This window comes from Bemisia tabaci, chromosome 3 (genome assembly GCF_918797505.1).
Source record: "Bemisia tabaci chromosome 3, PGI_BMITA_v3".
NCBI lineage: Eukaryota > Metazoa > Arthropoda > Insecta > Hemiptera > Aleyrodidae > Bemisia > Bemisia tabaci.
The window spans coordinates 20,696,892-20,711,627 of NC_092795.1; the positions used below are offsets into that span (position 1 = coordinate 20,696,892).

The following is a 14,736-nucleotide window of genomic DNA, read 5'->3' on the forward strand; positions in this document are numbered from 1 at the left end:
GGGTAATCTCCATGCAGAGAAAGAACCAAAGAGAAGTATGAAAAAAATAAGAATACGCTCTTTTTACGTGAAAATTTGCATTGCCATGTGATTTGTTTATTGAAGGCTACACATATAAAAGATTAAACAGAAATGGAATGATTTTATTTAATAATAATACATATTATTACTACTCACAAGGATCTAAATTTTTGACTAAATTTGGATTTTAATGATAAAGTCTTATAGATTAGCTAAACAACAAAGAAAAAAAGAAAAAAAAAAAATGAATTTTTAAAAAAAATAAAAATAATATGAATGTTCTAATTACCTCTAATGCTAACGAAAATATTGAATGTCACTCGGAAAAAAGTATAGTAAATTTTATTTTCTGTATAGGTGTGAGACCCAGGGATACAAATGAAAGGTGACAAATCGTAAAATCTGGTGGAATGCATTACAATACACTGGTTAAAGACTATTGAAATGTGGTAAATGTTACCCCCAGAAATTCTTTATTTGAATACTTAAATACGAACGTTTATAAAAGTATATCCTCGGATTCTTTTGATTTTCAGTCGGCATTTATTAGCTGACTCCGGTCAATGTCTCTAATTATTAATTCTGAAACTTTTTGTCAAATTGCGGAAAGAGAGACTCATATTCGGATAGACTTTACCCTAGGGGAACCAAGCGTTTTGAAAACCGATTGATCGTCTGTTGGTTTGCAGCACTTAAAAAAACCACAACAGTTATGATTGAATGAAAAATAATGTCAATGAAAAGAAGAGACATAAATATATTTTTTTTACTAGACGAGAAATCTTCAGTATTTGCCTGATAGTGCTCTCAAAGTTCTTCAAGGAACAAAGTTCCTTGAAGAAACCTACTGATCACTTGGTTTCATTTCTGTTATCTCTTTTCCGGATTAACAATGAGTAGGTAGCCAACTAATGGAATAAATTATCGGTTTATGACCTAAGTTAACTTCTTTGATACTAAATGTCTAAAAAATAATCTATCGGTCGTTTAGGTTGAAATGATAACACCATCGCGCATCGATGATTTTTTACAAGAGCAAATGCTGAATTCTACCCTCCACTTTTAAGGCTAATCGCTTTGCAGGTCTACAATGTTCCATTTTGCTCGAACTGCCCATTTTTTTGAATGCTTACCGATTGTCTATTTAAAGAGAAAGTACTAGATATCACTAAATATTCGTATGAAATATACACACAGAACTTGATTAATACCTTTGACTTTTTATTTGATTTTTTAATGTTTATTTATTTATTTTCTTAAAGATAAAAGTTTGCAAGCATCTAGAGTGCTCAAGTTACAGCAAGCGTTCTGTCAATTTGCCTTCAATACTGTGTCGCATTCCTGAAGCCGATCAATTATCCGCACCCACGAGCAGAATTGTTTCAGTTTATGGCTAAAGTAATTCTCCAAAATCCGTTATATTCATACAACCAATTGGGAATTGAAGATTTAAAATCGGTTGAGATGTGGTCGTATGCAGTTCCAATTTCAGCCCTTAAGCGGGTATCGTAATCATCGCTTTCCTTAAGGACGTCATGAAGCTTGAGCAGGCGGATTTTGCGTTCACCGGACAACAGACTCTTTCTCATTCTTCGGTGAAGCATGATGCACTGATTTCGGAAAGGAACCGTCTCATTCCTAAACAAATGTGTAAAAATTAGACTGGGGGGCAAGTGACATTTAAACCCTCCTCTAGGAGCCTATAAGAGACTAAAACGTCTCAAAACACTCAGGTCACAAATGTTGACTTGAAAACTGGTGGATTCTTAGTGATAATACCCGTATCTCTGGATAAGAAAATCCAACCCGAATCCCGGCGCGAATTTTGCCGAGTAAACAAATAGACGAAGAAGCTTCGTTTCCATTTCCCACTAATTAAATATTGTTGATGGCATTTTAACACCTGACTGATATCAGTGACTTTAGGGTAAAATTTTCGTGCTTGCGTTGATCAGCAGTATGTCAGTGTGAGTCAAGGGCAATCCGACTAGTCTTCTAATGTTCAAATGACACATTTTAAGACCGAGTTTTGATTGTTTATTCCTCTTTATTTTAATTTTCTAACGGTACTATTTTCCCTTTCTTTTGCATATCCACCTCTCCCCCTCCCCTCCCCTAAAACTATGAATCAGAAATTAGAACAAGCGTGCCTCCTCATACTTCTAGATCTATTTTGTTTTTTTCCTCCTCACTATCAAGAGATAGTATAATTTAAGTTAAAATATAATGGTATTTTTTGTAAAAATTTTATGTTTACAGTTGATCTAAGCTTTTAAAGATATCGTAAAGGAATCGTGTCGCAAACGGGAAAAATTCATTTTGTAAAGCAACTTTCAGGGCTTGTAATTGACGCCCTCTAAATATGCTTTAATGAGGGGGAGGTCATTTGCATGGGAAGTTGAGATATTTTGACATTTTAAGTCCCCCCCCTCCCATTTTTGTGTTGCCGCAGGTCATGGCCAAAGACACTCACACCTGTAACGGATCAAAAATTCACCAGCTTTCAGATTGGTAATGCGGAGTTCACTCTAAAATCAAGCTTTTTTGAGAAAAATTGGAAAACGCGCGGAAAAGTCGGAATTCTGAGTAATTTTAGGAGGTTTATAGGGATGCTTACTCCCCCCTCCCCTCCTCCCACCACGATAGAATTCTTGTAAACAAAAAAAATTCTTATTCTACTAGTCGAGAGCTTCAAGAAAATCACCATCTTCAAAATTCCCAGGGGGGGGGGAGAGTTACCTACTGGGTTACCCTTTGCTGGCCCATTTTTTAATTTTTTTTTTTTATTTGCACACAAAAAACCCGTAGAACACTTTCAGATTAACATTATATCTTTAAAAGCTTAAATCAACTGTAAACATAAAATTTTTACAAAAAATACAATTATATTTTAACTTAAAGTATACCATCTCTTGATAGTGAGGAGGAAAAAAAAATAAAACAGATCAACTTAGTATTGAAAGTGTTTTTTTGTTTTATCGCTTATCTAAGCTACATACAAAGCTATATATCTAGCTATATAAGATTATACTGCTAAACTAAGGAACCTCCTGATCGTATTCGAGGAGTATGAGGAGGCACGCTTGTTCTAATTGCTGACCGATGACCGAGGGGGACGAATTGAAACTGAGGACTATCAAATGAAAAATCTGCCGGAAAAAAAAAACCGGATGGAAATCGAAACCCCCGACTATGGTTTACCACAGCCGGTGGAACAAGACGCTTAAATTGTCATGTCTTCGATAAGATTCGCCACTTTTTCTCCCGGAAGAACTACAAAAAAAAAAAAAAAAAAAAAAAAAAAAAAAAATGAAAAATCTGCAAAGCACTTGATGTAACTTGTGACGCCTTGCTTCCTCCTTTAAAGAATTTGAGAAAACAATTGATAAGTCGATGATAGGTCAACCTGGAAACCAGAGGAAAAATAAAGTGGCTTGACCGTTTTGGCACTCACCTGTATAAGATGTCCCGGGAGTAATAAAGGTGCACTGTTATAATTCTTCGTAAATTTTCGGGAGATAAACCGGAATTCGAATCGTATGAGTTTGATGGTAAGGGTATGAGTCCTCCAAAAAGCGGGTTCCCTAGTACATTTGGTTCTACAACTAGAACCTGTTCTGAGGAGGCACTATCGACTTGTTTCATTTCTTCTCGAACAAGAATCGGCCTCGCTCCAATGAGACCTAGGTGAGGAAACACGTAGGCTACCCTGTAGAGACAGAAAAATATGAGACAAGTCTTTTCACAGTCGCAAACATCCATATTATAAAACCTATGTCTCCTCATTTACTTATTGTTTATTTTTTTATTGAATCTCCAGTGGCGTACAAGGGGGAGGGGGCTAGGGGGGCCTGACCTCTCGGACAATTGAAAATAGTATCAGCTGCCCCCCCCCCCCCCCCAATTATGAGTGGTGGGAAAAGACCTCGTCAAGGATAATTATCTCCCTGTAGAGTCTTCAATGAAAACACTGTGTTCATTCAGTCAGTACTTGTAGTGTATTTTCCGAAGGAAATACACTATTGCGTTCTCTCATGATGTCAGACCTGGACCAGACACCATGTAATGAGCATCGATCATGGGTCGTAGATTACGAATATGTATGCCGTTCGAATTCTTCTTTAAAATTTCATCATGACAACCTCAACATGCGTCCAAATAGAGTTAAAATTTCAACTTTCCAGATGTTTTGAATATGCAACGATTCGGAAATATTCTGTTCTGAAAGTAAAAAAGCGTAATTTTCCTGCAGAAATTAATGGAAAATATCCGTCACGGAAGCCTCAAAATGCATATAAATATATATTTAAACCAACGAACGAAATTTAAGGTAATTAAATTTGACCGTTTAAATTCATTTTTTTTTTACATTTGCCTGACATTTGGGGACTTGAGAACGTAATGTTGAACTAACCAAGATAACGTTGGAGCAAAGATGGGGTGAATCGGCTCATTTCGCGAGAAAATCGTATGACTTTTGAACTGAAGTATTTGGGGGTCCGGAACCCCCCTTGAAATTAGTTCTAAAAGACTCCTGTGATTTTTACTTAAACGTGCTTATAATTTGGTAAATTCTACCAAATCTATTCTATTTCCACCAATTCTATTTTGGTTCTTTCTACGACAAGTTGAACCAAAGTTGTAATTTCTTGAAAATAGGTCAAATTTGACCTTTGACTTATCCTAACCCGATCAAAAATTAAGATATGGATATGCGGTTTGCGCCCAAATTCTTAGCTTTTAATGCCCTTTCCATTGAGTAATTACAAGATAGGAGTTATACCACTTGAAAAAAATAATTTGCCCCCCCCCCCCCCCGCCTCCCTTTGAGGAGGAGAAAGAGTTTCAAAGGCGGTTTGAAAGATCTTTATGGAAGTTTTTAGGAGGGTTTCGTGCGACTTAGCATTACTGGATTGACAGATAACGGTCATGGGAATGAGACTAAAGTAATATTGAATATTCAAACAAATAACCTTGAAATAGAGACGCAGTCGGGAACTTCACAGGCAGCAGAAACGTTGTACTTTTTTTTCAGGAATGATAATCTTTTTTCTGGGTCTGTTCCATAGTTCCCTTTGGAGGTTGAATACTGCTCTTTTTCCAAGGAGATCAAATCCGCCATCTCCTCCAAGAACTGGACCGGAGTTGTGTTCCAGTAAGCAGCCTTCTCCACCAACATTCTTGAAATGTCACTAGAATCAAAATTGTGGAGGAGCTCCAGTGCAATACTGCTCTTATTGTTGTAGTAGTCTAGCATGTACTCGAAGTCTTTATCCTGTAAGGAGCCATTGATTCTCTCCATGTACGAGGCATAATCTATAGTTGGAGGGACGATAGGACTCTCGGCCTCATGATTTAAGCTACGCAAGTTTGTGTATGGATCCGCGGGTTGAGGATTCCTCGATGCTGAAATAGGAAGACTTTAATTGTATGAGCAAAAAGAAATCAAGCCACATGAGAGTTGGACCCTTTGTTAAGAAGTAAAGAAAATATACGTCTAGTTGAGCTTTAAACGATTCTTCACTTAATGTTTTCCAAAGTATGGCTTGGCTCTCTTGGTTAGCTCCGTCTTAGCTTCACGGAAGAAATCATCGAAGAAAGGTATATCGATAAAGGCCGTTTTTGGGCCTACCCTAACTGATTGTCCCCAACTCTATACGATTTGTTGCTCATCGGGGTTCAGAATGCTTGGAAGGCATCGTGATTCAGTCATTTTCGGTCTCTTTTCGAGTCTAATACTGACCTAAATATGGGTCTAAAGACCGACTTGGGCGAAAAATGCAGATTTTTTGGCATACGACTGCAAACCCGCCATAACCCGAATTTTTCGCTAAAATTGGCCCTTAGACCCATATTCAGGCCAGTATTAGACCCAAAAAGAGACCGAAAATGACCAAATCATGTGCTTTCCGTAAAACATTGGCCATCAGTGAGCAAACACTTGTAGAGATTCTGAGTGGGCCCAAAACAGCCCTTATTGATACCATACCCTTTCTTTCATTGAGTACAAGTTTGAATGGCAATTTCGGAAACTATGAGAAGTTTTTTTGAAATTATCCGGCATTTTCACGTAAGGTAAGGAAATAAGACTTAGGCGAAAAGGCAACGATAAATCAGAATAAGAAGAGAAAAAATAAGAGCCATCGCTACGACCATAACCAGAAATCTGATGATGTCCAGTTGGTGTTTTTTAAAGTTTTTTTCTAAGGAGACGACCAAATATTGATCAAGAGAATGGTTTTATTTTTATTAGCTTTTGTTCACGCAGGAACAAAAAAATCACTGTTAAAAAACACTCTGATTGACAAATAAATGTGCTTTGATTTACTTAAATTCTTATTTTGACTTTTTAAGCGTGCCTATAGGGCTCGCTTTTTGAAATCACTCGGATGTACTGTAGTACAGCACACCGATCGACCAATGCTTTTCAAGGGGCGGTCCGAATTTTTTTTCCGTCGGATCCGTTCTTCCGTTTTTGAACCGTTATAGTGTCAAGCCCTGAAGGTCATTCATCGAGAAACCGAATTATCCTGTTACTGGAAACCCTTGAGAACATTTTCCCGTGGAAACCGTATTATTTTCTTTCATAGGTACGTCAAATAAGCTTTTCTACGCTCGGAGGATTTAAATTAGAAGTTTAAATGCCGCCATAACTATTTAGCGAATCAGCGTCTTTTCAAAAGCGGTTAAACCCAAGTTGGCTGCATCTCCATAGTTACAACTGCAGCGAAGTGAGCAATCTCCAATTCGACCAATTGGAAGGCAGAGTTTTGGAGGTTAGGTTCCCTTGTTGATTCTCTGAGTGTAAGTTGCATTTTTTTTTTTTTTTTTTTTTTTTTTTTTTTTTTTTTTTTTTTTGTGTCACGTTTTTTTTTTTTTATTTCCAGAAAAGATACCTTAAAGTCTCATTTTAATACAAATCAATCGAAGAAAAGAGAAAAGACAAAGTTTGACTCATTAAACAGAGTAAACTCCATACTCTGCTGCTGCAAACTGAGCAATCTCCAACATGACGCAACAAACTGAACAATTTCCAAACTTTAATTTGAAATTCTGAATGAACCAATTCAGTTAAATGATTTATGATGTTATTTTCTTTGTTCATCCAATATAATTATGTTACTTTCTTTATTCAATAAAATGTATTTTCAATAAAATGTATTTACATTCAACGGTATCAAATCAATAATTCCTCCCCAATTTGCAGAGAGTACTAATTTATACACATCTCGTTGAAATGGAAATAGTGCACACACTAGATTTCAGTTCTTCGGCACGCTTTTCCAATATATTCATGTTGGATGTTTCTTCTTGTTTTTTTTCTTTAAATGCTGATGAATGAGAGAAAATGTATATGTTAAGGCATTTAAAGTAGTTAATAAGTATACAAGTCTATGTCGACATTAAGACATAGTTGATTAGTAGAGAGGAGTGTCAAACTGCATCTGTATATTTTTCCCATAGATCCAGTAATTGAACAAGAGAATATCAATATGCTGTTAAATCATTTCGTATATTTTTTTTGTTTTTTTTTCTGTGGTTTTTCAAATTACGAGTAAAAACTGGACTTACCGGCGATGCCAAGCAAGAATGCCATAACATAGAAACTGCAATGAATATTAATTCTTCCGGGTTGCATCGTGGGTTGTACTCTTAGGAAGTGATAAAGATAACACCTAAATCATGGGAAACAAAATGTAAGTTTGTATTCGAGATCGATCCAAAACAAAACAACCATATAAAATATAATTTTCAGACATTTTTGGCGTTTGTGTGACGCTACAAACATCTAACTCCTCTACGTCCATGGCGAGACTATCAAGGGTATAACTTTGGAGTATATCATACACGAACATGAGTAAATTTGTAAAATATCTATGATTAAAGTCGAAATATGCGTATCTTCGGATTGCAGCGTTGTAAATCTTCACTCTGGCGCGATTCTTTTTAGAGGAAGAATACAGAGTTTTCTTAAAATCTCCCTTGAATTTTCATCCGTTATCAAACGATATTTTCCAAAAATGTATAGATTTATGGAATATATTTTGATTAGTTTTTTTTATACATAAAAGTAATCGGAGATTTTTAAACGATGCAATGCCAACGTACCAAAGTTGCGTTGCGTCTTTCGGGTTGAACTATCAATGTCCTATTATATTCAGACTACAGGGGGCACAGGCACACCCCCGGACCGCAACCCGGTCGCATATTCCCAAACCCCGCGTGGATTGTGAAATCCGTTTAGACCCCAACCGAAGCCCCTTGTGCGGGTCCGAGACTCCTCCGCACCGGCTCGGCTCAGGTAGTCTCTCATCTCCGTCCAACCTTCATGCCCTTCCTCTGATTTCTTCTCAACAGTTTTGGCCACGAATTAATCGATGTAATATTTATTTATTCAGTTGAATCTTTTGAAACAGCAGAATTTGAGGACTTTTTCGGTAAAAGGGCGAATGGAGCTTGCCATGCTGTTGCGATTGCGCAGTTTTCTTACCGTTCGCGGCAAATGAAATTCATTCACAGTCGATTTATGTCCTTTAAATCGCCAGGAAAAACTCTGAGCAGATTCAACGAAAAATAAACAGCAAAACAGTCGGATAGAGAACTACGTTGCACAATCTTAGCAGAAATGGACGTCTCATACGCCCTTTCACCGAAAAATGCCTAAATTACGTGCAGTGGAAATATTTTTTAATGCCGAAAATTTCGCAATGCAGAGTCATGACGTCACCTTCGTTGATCGCATGATCAATAAACTTGTCTATTGGCTATGCCTACCGTTTTGTTCTTTGTAAAAAACATTTTTGATGGAAAACTCTCGGAACATTTTTAGAGCAGCGCAATGCATATGCATCTCACAAGCCTCTTTGATTAGTGGAATTTGCGGAGCTTTTGTACTGGAAAAAAATGATTACGTAAGAATTAATATTCTTGAATTTGCCGCTAGGAGGAGATTTCTCTTGGCTTAAGCTGCAAAATGCGTACCTACTTTGAGAAAAAAGCCGCTGCCGCTCATATCAAGCAGGATTCGGCCTTATTCCAGTGACCTTATTCTTGATTCAAGAGCAGTATTCTTGACGAAAAATTCAAGTAATTTTTTTTTTCTTTTTTCAATTATTTCCTTTCTTTTACTTATATAGTTCTGCGCAGAACCTATCACCTTGCTTGAAAGGATAAACAGTAAACCTGGTGGTGAAGAAAAGTTATAAAAAAAAGTCTCTGCATTTGCGAGGATGAATATGCACTTGGTGTCTCACCCGAATCAATAGGAGAGCTATTAAAACCCCATTAAATAGGAATAGAAATTTTTATGAAAAATAAATGTTCCCCAAAAAAAGTTCATCATTCAACTACGTTGTTTGAGAGACTGAACATAATGAATGAAGGCAGAAACCTAAAAATACTGTCAATGGTGCATTTCAAAATGCACTCAACATGTGACAACTCTGCGAAGGGCTTGTTTTGAGGAGGAAGAAGATATTTTCCGGAAAACAAAAAGAGTGGACCGCGAGGTCACCCCCATTCATTCCGAAGGGTTGAAGAGACAATCAGACGGGGCGGCGAGACGCGAGACGGGAGAAAGGAGAAAGGAGAGAGGATGGCCGCAGTGCCCAAGGCCACTTGCTGAAGAGGCCCATGCCGACCGCGGCAGGGCTCAGAAGGCAGCGGCTAACGATTTTGAGGACAGGCTAGATTTTTCACAATCCACGCGGGGTTTGGGAATATGCAACCCGGTCCAACCCCCCGAAGCGAGTGATTTTGTGCGGAAATGAGGTTTAGCGGGCGGAAAATTGCCCGGCGGTTCCTCAGAATTAAGGATCACAAGGTTTCAACCCTTACAGTTTTACTTATGGGTGAATTCACGATAATGGGAATAGTCGTGTCGCCGTGGGTTATGAACGACATAGGGCAAAACGATTGAAAACCAAATTAATTAATCAATAGGAATGATGTCCCTGAACCTATCCATGCTAAAAAATATGATGAATTATTATTATATTTAATAATATGAGACTTTAAAGGCCGAAAATGTCCGGTCGGTTACGCGTCGCCAACCCCGATTTTGAAGCAAAAGAGCAATTTGCGGTAACATATCAGTACTGATCATGAACTCTTTGGCAATATTTGCTGAAAAGAGACTCTAGTGTTCAAGAAAATTGCCAGTTTGAACTGAAATGTTTATTATTGAGCGAGAAAAGTCATAAGAAAGAGGTGTCGCCACATTTGGCAACAAATTTTTGCAGTTGTATTAAGTGCAGTGTTTATCTCGCCAGATGGAGTCAGGAGTTTCAAAACTGCCATCAAATTGTTCGCTGAAGTCTTCTTGACAAAACCATTACTGATAAGTCAGTTTTTTTACAATGAAAACTTTAATTATTATGAAAACCAGTGATTTTTACGTGTGTAGCACTAATTCCTCACTACGCAAAAACCTCAATTTAATAGTATTAAACTAAAAGGAAGTCTCCAAAGTTTAGAAAACTTTTAAGGCAGCATTAATTCCACCTCATAACTCAAGAATTGCCAAGTTTCATCTTTTGTATCATCTTTAATCTCACATTTTTGAGTGTCGGTTACGCTGTGTCTGTTACGTAACCGACACAATTTGGCAGGGCCGCCATGTTTGCGTGGACCTCCAGCAGTCCCGCGGGAAGCGCTGATACCTGATTCAATGGCTTGTTTATCAATCACTTTAACTTTGCACTGAATCAAAATAGAGTGTGCCAAAGCTGAAAAAGGAAGTTTAATACCTTTAAAATGAGGTAATGAAATCCTGTTAAAATTGGTGCACTTTTATTTCTAAGGTATTTCACATTTTAACTATTCCTGTTATCGTGAAATCACCCTCATATAGAGGACAACATTGCATTTAAATATAGTCGCCCCTTTTCATTGAGACATGAGGGGCTTGGAGGACAAGGAGCATAAGTGCAGTTTTGAAAAATTGAGATATCGATGATTTCAAATGAAACTAATTTTACTGCATATTCTGTAAAAATTCGCTCCAAAATTTCAATTTTTAAGCCTCAAAAAGTCAGTTTGAACTTCCTTTCCACCATGAGGATCCATGTAATTTCGAGACTCCGAACTCGTATTTTTTGAAATAGCAAAAATTGCACTTATGCGTCTTGTCTTCCAAGCCCCTCGTATTAAGTATACTTTTTTAAGGGGGCTTATTCTCCTCGAGATAAAGAAGTCTGATGCAAAGATAGTCTTAACCGCATTATGACATTGTGAAATTGCAACTTACCTCTAATTCATTAGCGGGTTTATGTTTAAATTAAGCATTTTAGGAAATTATAATCCAACTCATCCCTTGTCGATTGCTAGCATGACAGTCACATGAAAGATTAATCTTACGCCACGCCGATCGACAGTTATTGCGGATCTACATTGCTCCCAAAAAATCTTTTTATGAACACAGAATTTTTTTGTCTTGTTCCATACACATGATTTATATAGTAGTGTTGAATACATATTTCTAGCATCGCAATTTTTTTTCCCGAAAAAAAAGTTGTCTGGTTATCTGCGAATAACGCGAACTCCCAAACAGAATTCCTGTGCGGAAAACATTCATTGAGTGTTTTCTATCGACTAATTTTCATTGGCCAGATATTGCGTTATTCCGTGCTAAATAATTGTACCTCTAAGAAATCATTATTTTTATCTACTTATGGAGAGTAATCAGTGGGTCATACATGTTATACACATAAAAGCAACAGTTTTCGATAACTGTGAAATAGGTAGGTAATTTTATGCTAAAAATCAGTTGAGTATTATACTCTATTGATGAATCTAGTCACAATTCGTGCGTTTCAAGACATACCTGTACAGCTTATATGAAAGTATCACAAAATTTGGAGCCTTGAAGTTGGCACAACACAATACTGAATAATGCGCACTCTGGAGACGGAATGATTTTGTTTCTCCTCTGGAAGATGAAAGTTCGGTTCAGATAATGAGGAGAGGTGGTAAAATGATAAAATGTAGTCGATTGTGGCTTTCTGATCAAATATTCTCTCTTATTCCCTATGTGTAATATTTCGAGGAAAATAATTTTAAGATATGATAAATATCGCGGTACCACGTACTCGGTTGGCGACTTTGCAGACTTCCTGTCATATTTTTTAAACTGGAAAACTGCTCAAAGGCAATTCTTAAAATCTGCTGTGATTTTTTTTCTTTGAGTGAACATAATTTTGCGAAAACTTTCAGGAATGATGTCAATTTGCTCTCCTAAAAAAAATTAAATCGGAGCGAAGATTCTCAAACACCCCAAACGAGATGCATGGTTGCGGACCTATGCACCGTCGATTCAACGAAAAATATCTCTTATTAGTACCTACATGATCTAAACTTGAACAAAGATAGGAAAAATTCAAAAATGTTTTAAAAATTCTGTCCTTCAGAAAACCTCTCTGAAAAATTGAAAAAAAATGTTTAATCGCACCAGTTTTGTGGAAAATCCAGTTTTCCCCTAAAAGTTGTGCTTTAGAGGAAAAACTTGAATTTCCCGGAAAATCCTCACGTGATTGGGAAAAATTGGATTTTTGTATTCATGCAGCGTTGAAAATACATTTATATTCGAATCCGATATTTGCCTCAGTTGCTCAGCAGCTGTGAGCCTGCCTCTTATTCTCGGGCAAAAAGAAAACAAGATGTTTCAACACGAATGTAATGTGTTAAAGGTTAACATTTCGACAGTGTGAGTCTGCGATCATTTATCTCGGTTTCTAACTTGGCAGACTTCCTGTCATATTTTATTTTTTGAATCGAAACTACTTAACAGACATTTTCAATTGAAATGTGGCAATGCTCTGTGAGCAAATATTAATACGTCTCATATCAGCTGATTGTGAGACTTTTTTCATCACCTCCTAATGAGGCCCTACAAAGTCGTGGAACATTCGTCGGGGGTTGAACCGCACAGCGTTCAGGCGGAGAGCCCCTTAATTTGTAACAACCGACAACATGGACAAAATGAGTCGGTCAATGCCGCTGCACGAACTCACTCGGCTAAATAGTGAATAGGAGGTGTTAAAGTTTCAGGCAGAGTTCTCGATCGGATGTCATGATACGACGACGACACCGGTCCGGACCTCAGGCTGTCGAAGACACCACAATGGGGTGTGAAGGAAAGCAGTTCAGACGGAGGGGGCCGCATAGGAGCGGGGGAGGGAACGGGGGGGGGGGGGGGCAAGCGTGTCCCAACAACTCCGAAATAGAGCAGAAATCGCAGCTTCCCAACTTGCAAACAACTTGCTAGGGCTGTGCGCAGAATAACAACAAGCTAGAATTGCAGCGTAAACGATGCACCGTCCGCCTGCGCTAGACCGTGGTTTCACGCCTGGGAACGTCCCATTGTGCTGTGACATCCGTTGAAATGGAGTCGTCACTTGGCCGGCCGTTGTTCGGCATCGAGCAGAATGAACTCTCCGCAAAAGTTCGCCTTTGCCGATGTTGAATGACTCGCCCTCCAGGTGTCGCTCGGCTCAATTACGGCTCCTGGGTTGCTTTGTAGCCCGTGCTTTTGACTCGAGTTATACTAGGGCCCACGAACGATGATCCCTGAGCCGCGGGTATTTCTTGCAAACACTGGCAACAGCGACACCCCGGCCCGGACCGAGTCTCGAGTTCGCGGACAATGCCGAGCCGAGCCACAATCGAACCCTAATACTTACGCGTAATTTCCGATTTCACCCTCCCGTTAGAAAAAACCAAAATTTGTTGAAAGTTGTGTAACATTTTTTCAGCAAGTGTTTCCTTACTCTCCTTTAAAGCACGAGTAAAAAGAGGCCTCGTTTATAAAAATCGGTCAAATAGCAGCAAAGTTACAGTTCGAGATACGATGTTATAAATAAAAATCGGACTTCGCTTCAAAATGGAAATGGAAGGAAAAAATAAAAATTGCATATTACAATTATATATGATTTAGCTCAGAATTTTACGAGCAATCCAACCATGTAATGAACGAAGAGATTGGGGCAAAATTACAAGAAATTGATCTTTTATGGAGGGCTTCCTATGAAGAATTTTGACCTGAAGATAGGGGTAGAATAGCAGCAGTTCGCATACATAGCTTTTCGCGTTCACAATACCCGGTCTCGTCGATGTGCGTGCTCGACCTTGCAGCGTTGTCATTTACATGGTCCATGCGTTTATTCGCCCGATTTTTCAGGGATCATCGTTCGTGGGCCCTAGTATAGTTAAAATGCGCCCAAGGGCAAGGGTATCTTGAAAAGACGTAACGTGTATCGAGATAACGTACCTAACGTAAAACGCGGTGCAAGATTATTTACGCGGGTATTGTTGTGCCCCGGATTAGAATTGGGGTTCGTCGAGGCGTTTTCATCGATTTCGTGCGATTTCACGTCGCACCGAAATCGTCTTATTTTTCTATTTGTTGATTGTAAAGGTACTAATAACTGGAAAATTATGAGTTCGCTGTACTTTTTCTGGATTTATTTTCCACTCTGAATAACATGGACCCTGACTATCCTACCATTCCATAACTTCAGTGCTCGGATCGGAACTTCCTAACTTTTTTTTTTTTTTTTTTTCATAAATCAATTCGCTCTTATCATTACTCTACATCATGAGAGTAATGCTTAACGTAGAACGCCTGAAACGCGAAGCGCTTCGACGAATTGGACCGCGAAGCAGTCAGGGCACGTACCCCCTTGTTTATTAGAATCCGGCAGTTGCCTAAAACCTGAT

At 38.3% G+C, this 14,736-nt stretch overlaps 1 protein-coding gene across 1 annotated transcript; it reads right to left on the minus strand.

Moving 5' to 3' along the window:
• Window positions 1-305: 305 nt before the first annotated feature.
• LOC109029983 (uncharacterized) lies at window positions 306-11,992 on the minus strand. Its single transcript, XM_019040723.2, has 5 exons — window positions 11,846-11,992; window positions 7,594-7,697; window positions 4,995-5,427; window positions 3,476-3,730; window positions 306-1,659 (listed from the first exon to the last, which is right to left on the minus strand). Exons 2-5 carry the CDS (start codon window positions 7,658-7,660, stop codon window positions 1,404-1,406), a joined length of 1,011 nt encoding a protein of 336 aa, XP_018896268.2. The 5' UTR covers window positions 7,661-7,697; window positions 11,846-11,992; the 3' UTR covers window positions 306-1,403.
• Window positions 11,993-14,736: the final 2,744 nt, after the last annotated feature.

What these genes read in the sequence shown, in the direction of transcription:
- LOC109029983 (XM_019040723.2), bottom strand. Translation starts at nt 7,660, where the DNA reads ATGCAACCCGGAAGAATTAATATTCATTGCAGTTTCTATGTTATGGCA. An exon ending in ATTCTTGCTTGGCATCGCCG is followed by an intron (nt 5,428 to 7,593) that starts GTAAGTCCAGTT and finishes TTCCTATTTCAG; the next exon opens with CATCGAGGAATCCTCAACCC. An exon ending in TCCCGGGACATCTTATACAG is followed by an intron (nt 1,660 to 3,475) that starts GTGAGTGCCAAA and finishes ACATTTGTTTAG; the next exon opens with GAATGAGACGGTTCCTTTCC.